Source organism: Salmo salar, chromosome ssa10 (genome assembly GCF_905237065.1).
Source record: "Salmo salar chromosome ssa10, Ssal_v3.1, whole genome shotgun sequence".
Classification (NCBI taxonomy): Eukaryota; Metazoa; Chordata; class Actinopteri; order Salmoniformes; family Salmonidae; genus Salmo; species Salmo salar.
This window is the reverse complement of record NC_059451.1, coordinates 15,499,100-15,505,413: the sequence shown is the minus strand read 5'-3', so window position 1 is coordinate 15,505,413 and position 6,314 is coordinate 15,499,100. Positions and strand designations below refer to the sequence as shown.

At 42.7% G+C, this 6,314-nt stretch overlaps 1 protein-coding gene across 1 annotated transcript; it reads left to right on the top strand.

Annotated features, from left to right (window-relative positions):
* The first annotated feature begins 351 nt into the window (after positions 1-351).
* Positions 352-5,435, top strand: rtca (RNA 3'-terminal phosphate cyclase). Its single transcript, XM_014216017.2, has 11 exons — positions 352-828; positions 946-1,046; positions 1,561-1,704; positions 1,955-2,078; positions 2,308-2,366; positions 2,455-2,596; positions 2,879-3,000; positions 3,329-3,387; positions 4,462-4,556; positions 4,770-4,874; positions 4,995-5,435. The coding sequence occupies exons 1-11, from the start codon at positions 787-789 to the stop codon at positions 5,091-5,093; spliced, it is 1,092 nt and encodes a 363-aa protein (XP_014071492.1). The 5' UTR covers positions 352-786; the 3' UTR covers positions 5,094-5,435.
* The last annotated feature ends 879 nt before the right edge of the window (positions 5,436-6,314 follow it).

Here is a 6,314-nt window from a genome sequence, read left to right as displayed (position 1 = left end):
AATTATCCTAACCTGCGACGAAAAAGTCGTAGCTGTATGGAAGTGGTTTGTTTTTCGGGAATCTCTTCTTTTCTAGGCTTTTTTTTCCCAGCCATGGCTAGAAGGCATCCTTTTGTCAAATTACGGTCAAAAGTGTATTATTTTTTTGCATTTTTGCTAACCCAAACTCTTTTCCCAACCTTAACGTAGCAGGTTATGAGAATTAGGTTAGGGCTAGGAAAAGGATTCGCTAAAATGCAAGAACAAAACAACAACTTTTGACCTTAATTTGACTAAAATTGGAATCCTTCTAGCCATGAGCCTTTCCCCCCCACTACCAAGTTTGAACAGGGAGAGTGGGGTTCATTGCGTTGCTTGCTGATCACGAGTGCGCATGTGCTAACTATCAACAGACTCAAGAGTAGCAGCTCTGTGGTGGCAGCCTATGCTGAGCAATATATTCCATGGACATTTTTGAATAACATGTGAACATCCCAGTTCAAATATAACCCGTTTTTGGGACCATTGCGGAAGTAACTTTTTTCTCAGTGATAAGAAATTGCTTTAATTGATTAGGCCTAAGTACTACCGCACTGCGCAGTGACTGTTGGGGGAAGTTCGCGGCTGGACTTGCTGTATTGTCTGCCCCAGACACCGCCGAGTGTCTTCTACAAGCGCTGTCCAAGGCTACTTCAGAGCAGACCATCCACATTGGCGTGTTTTCGCATCATTAAAGACCGCAATAATACATTTCGTAGAGCGGTGAAGTCATTGAAAAGTATACATATTTGTCTTATTTTTTCAAAAATGGCCGCAGCAGTGGAAATGGACGGAAGTATAATGGAGGGTGTGAGTATTTCACACGATTAAAATACACTTTCTACTACATATTTTATAAAAATGGTTTGACAGTAAACTTAGGATATGTATTTACTGTGTACATTGTCATGTTTTGTCCTCTTTCAGGGCGGGCAAATTTTGAGAGTAACCGCCGCACTGAGTTGCATCAACGGCGCATCCATCAGAATACACAAAATCCGCGCAGGTAGAAGTACACCAGGATTAAGGTAATTAATTTAATAAATCTTTGCCATAATATCATAGAGAGTATGTATAACAACAAACGCCACATGTCATTACTAATAAATGAAAGCTTCACTCTAGTCGCAGTCTATAGCCCTGGGGCGATCCCCGGCGACCCGATAGAAGTTTAGTGAATCAGAAAACAAAGCAAAGTTGGTCTAAAGGACCTTTCTTCTCAAAGCAGATGTAGCATTAACGTACGTCTCCGATAAACAATTGATAACGGTTTTACAGCCTTTATTTGTAACTTGTCTAATTTGTTTTATATTTAACGGCAGATGCCCTCGTACATTTTTCATGTGATCCTTTGTTGGTTAATGCGCAAGCACATGGCTGTTCACTTATTCCTATCAACAACTGAGCTAGCCTACTCAAATTTTCCTTCATTCCCTATGTTATTCTGCACAGATAATATCAAAGCCTACATATTTTTCTAGTGAAATAAGACGTTTGTTCCTTTCATTGTTAACCCGCCGCCCCCCTTCCCCTTTTCACAAGACCACAACATCTGTCAGGGTTGGAGTTGGTGAGAGACATTTGTTGTGGAAATCTAGAGGGTGGCACAGTGGGATCTACTGAAGTCACACTCATCCCTGGGAAAATAAAGGCTGGGAAGCACACCGCAGACCCCCAAACAGCAGGGTAAATCATGTCAGGCTGCTTCTGTTTTTCCAAAGTACACATTCAAATGGAGTATGGGACAGACAGTTTGTGTTGAAAACCTTGTAGTTACTATCAACCTGACATATTTGATACCCGTAGAAACACTATCCAAAACAATATCTAGAAGTGTCTAGAGAATTCAATACTTCATTTCACCAAACAAATAGGGGGAAAAAGGTACTACATTAGTCTCCTATCTAACTCGTACTTCCGTGTCGCTCTGCGCCAGGAGTGTTGGGCTGCTGCTGCAGGTCTCTCTACCCTGTGCCCTGTATGCTGACGGACCCTCGGAGCTCTGTCTGAAGGGGGGCACCAACGCAGACATGGCCCCGCAGATTGACTACACCATAAAGGTATGGTTAACCTAACCTGTGTTTGTAGAGGTGGTTGTAATGGGGGCTTGTGTTCATGGGAAATCATGAATTGGACTTCTCTCAAGTTGTTATATACCCTGTGTCTATAGATAAGCCCATAGATGGACGGCTTGGTATATGACTGTCACTCGACATCCTCTTATTTGCCATTCTCTTATTGTTGTTAAATGCCATTGGAAATACTGTAATACATACAAATGTCTTCCAGGTATTCAAGCCCATCGTGGAGAAGTTTGGAGTACATTTTGACTGTGATTTGAGAATGAGGTTAGTATCCCTTCCCGTGTTGGAGAGTTGTTGGTAGGATAATACTGCCTGGCCCCCCAGAAAAGGACTGTTCTTCTGTCTCGAATAGGGGCTACTACCCCAAAGGTGGAGGTGAGGTGGTGGCCAAGGTAAACCCAGTGAGTGAGCTGAGCCCCGTCACCATGACCGAACGAGGGACCATCACCAAGATATATGGCAGGTCCTTTGTTGCTGGGGTGCTACCCTATAAGGTACAGCACAAAGGAATGGCTTTGGGTTAGAATTGCCTAGGAATTTTACATTTCAGTTAATGTTTTACCTGTGTAATAATGTAGTACTCAAGTAATGGAGTTGAGTGGTTTTTCATCCTTATTCCACTTGTGTACTTACAAACAATGAATTAGATTTTTCTGGACAGGTGAAGTTTACGCCACAGAGCAGTTCCTTCCACCGATCCATGTGCTACCCTCTATGCACGTGGGAGAAAAAAAATTAAGTACATTTTGAGTGAGCTCATACTTGTTTCCCTCCAGCTCGCCAAGGACATGGCAACGACGGCGACAAGAGTTATCAGGAGAGAGATAAAGGACCTGTACATAAACATCCAAACGCTGCAGGAGAAGGACATGGCCTGTGGGAGCGGCAACGGCATCATGTGAGCTTATACCTGACGTTTTACCGTTACGTGAACCCTCTGACTGTAAACGCTGTCAAAAGACGCCAATACCCGTATGACCTCAGTAAACCTGTATCAGTCACTATGCCAATGTTTTCGGTGACGATCCTTATCAAACCACTTGCACTAGTAGAGGGTGTATTGATGGTGTCATCTGAAATAATGTTGTCCCTAGTTTGGTGGATAGACGAGAGAAGGGTACTTTTAAATTATTATTATAAATTTTTTTTTACTGCCATGGGCGATCTGCCGTCTTAAATGCTTTGCAGTTCTACCTCATTTTTGACATGTTGTCTACCCTCACCAGAATCATCGCAGAGTCTTCCACGGGCTGTATATTTGCAGGGTCAGCTCTTGGGAAGAAAGGTGAGAAATCCACTGTTCTTGTGCTTGCTTGGTCTGTTAAGTGTACAGTACACGATGTGCCACTAGTCGGCAACATCCGACAGAGAATGCCTAGCATGTTAGCTCGGATGTGAAACTGTAATATCTGATTGGATGGTGAGTGAAGTAGTGCTTCAACATGAACATTTCTAAGGCCATACAGGGAAGCTGTCAACGGTGGAGAAATAGGAAAATATAGAGAAAAGGGAAAATCTTGCTCATTGTATTTTGTTTGGCAATAGTGGCTACTATTTTCAAATTGCCATCAGCAGATGCATCCGTAGGTCGTTTTTTTTTAGATTGTCTGTTTCTGCAACAACAGTTTGTTCTCTTGGGAGCAGAGTTAGGAGGCGTGTGCAGTGCACCTGTTAAGGGAAACAAATGACTCAAGCTTAGAGTAAAGGCGTTGGCATGCTTTGAGCTAAGCGAACCGAACGAGTGTGCTCACATACTCCCTTAGGCAATATTACTGTTTGTCCGTTTTGACACGCAGTAGCCAGTATACACTTCCTGAAAATAGTCAGAATTAATCTAAGATGACTCAAGAAATCTGTCGGTTAATTTTGACGTTTTTGCAGAGATCTTAGTCGCACAATTTTACAGTAAACAAAGATGTTTGGTGCAATATTTCTCAATGAAAAAATTTGAATGAAAACGAGTTCTCTCGTTGAATGACAAGTGCTTTATTGAATAATCCCTACTGTGGACCAATCAGACGAAGGGGCGTAGCCATCGGCTTGCCTTGAGGGGAAAAATGTGTGTCCGGACAGACACCATTACCGAAGTCCAACGCTAACTAAAATGTCACAAAATCTTGTCATAATATATGCGCAAACTCTTCCGAACTGTTTTGTCTGGGAAGCATGCAGACGCCATAAGAGGCCTGCTGATCTGGGATCAGTTTTGCCTTTTAGATTATAATGAAAACAATTACAAGGGGGAACCTGATCCTAGATCCCACTTCTGCTCTATTAGACACCAAAAATACGGGTCCAGATCTAAAAAAATAAAAATGTAATTCAATTTGACAACTAATGCCTTTCTCCTATGCCTCAGGTGTGTATGCAGACAAAGTGGGCTTCGAGGCTGCAGAGATGCTGCTCAGGAATATAAGGCACAACGGCTGTGTGGATGAGTTTCTCCAGGACCAGGTTAGCAATGACACACACACACACACACAGGTATTTCACAACGCAATGTTAGGTGTCGTCCTGTAAGTGATCTATACTAATTGTAAGTAAAGTGAACTTCCAAGTTGAATAGGTGCTTGACCCCTGTCTTTGCCTTACTCTCCATCTAACAGCAGCCACTTGAACTTACTCTATTTAGTCATACTGAACTCTTTGTCTTACACTTTCTGGCAGCTCATCCTCTTCATGGCCTTGGCGAATGGCACCTCCAGAATCCGCACTGGCCCAGTCACCCTACACACACAGACTGCCATCCATGTGGCAGAGCAGCTCACCCAGGTGGGACCCAAATTTTTTTTAATTTATTTCCAAAGACGCACATTTTTTAATGTTCATGGTTTTATAAACTTTTATAAAACCAGTCAACTTTTCAATAGAAAGTGTTGTCCTTATTCCCAGGCTAAGTTTACAGTGACCAAGGCAGAAGATGAGAATGCCAGCAATGACACCTACATCATCGAATGCCAAGGAGTGGGTGTCACCAACCCTCATTTCTAGCCACGCCCATGTGTTGTCTCCCCACCCCTTTTATGTTGACATCTCCACCTTCAGTCGTGGATAGAAGAAGAGGCACTGGAGAGACTTGAGGACTCATAGCCGATACACTACTGTGACGTCACTGAATAGTCTGACGCTGCTTCTATTTATATTATGATTTATGGCCCTTGTGGCTCGATATTCAAGCAAATTAATTATTGGTTTAGAAACATTCAGCCACATGAGTTGGTTATCGTTGTCCTTTTCCCCCTATTGCATTAACTATCATTACCCTCTTAGCTTGTATAACTCAGGGTATTAATGCCTTACACTGTTATAATAAAAACCTTCGATTTCTGCGTAGAAGTGGTGTATGTTTCAGCAGTTTGTTGAAGCGCCTTATAGTGCATACTGGCTTTTACGACAAACATATTTTCATGTTCTTTGTCCCTAGTTTATCGTTTTAGTTCCATGCTGCTGTCCTTTCTTAGGTCAATTAATTATATAATTTTTTGTTGATGGTCACTAAGGTAATGCAGACTAGACTGCAGAGGTTTGTTGGCTACTGTATTAGTCATAACATTAAAAAAATAATACAATTTGGAGATTTTTTGCAACTTTTTTTGTAAACATTTACAAATAAAAATCTTTCCCAGAACAGGAGATGATTTTGAGTAAAATATTTTTCACAGACCTGGATAAATTGAAATATGTAGCTAGAAGTTAGTCATCAGTGATAACTCTTATTTTTTAATATTTTTTACTTTTCAAATTTGTATTTATTTTTTACCCCCTTTTTCTCCTCAATTTTGTGATATCCAATTGCTATTTTGTCTCATCACTGCAACTCCCCAACAGGCTCAGGAGAGGCGAAGGTCAGAGTCATACGTCCTCTGAAACATGACCCACCAAACCGCGCTTTTTGACACCTGCCCGCTTAACCCGGGAAGCCAGCCACACCAATGTGTCAGAGGAAACACCGTTCAACTGATGACCGTTGTCAGCCTGCAGGCGCCTGGCCTGCCACAAGGAGTCTCTAGAGCGTGATGAGCCAAGTAAAGCCCCCCCGGCCAAACCCTCCCCTAACCCGGACAACACTCGGCCAATTGTGCACCACCCTATGGGACTCCCGGTCACGGCCGGTTGTGACATAGCCTGGGATCGAACCCAGGCCTGTAGTGACATGCCGTGTCTTGGACCACTGCGCCACTCGGGAGGCGCGACTCATCACTCTTAGTCTGT

Coding starts and splice junctions, on each gene's coding strand:
- rtca (XM_014216017.2), top strand. CDS start 787: ATGGCCGCAGCAGTGGAAATGGACGGAAGTATAATGGAGGGT. Junction 829..945: donor ACGGAAGTATAATGGAGGGT/GTGAGTATTTCA, acceptor GTCCTCTTTCAG/GGCGGGCAAATTTTGAGAGT. Junction 1,047..1,560: donor AGAAGTACACCAGGATTAAG/GTAATTAATTTA, acceptor CCTTTTCACAAG/ACCACAACATCTGTCAGGGT.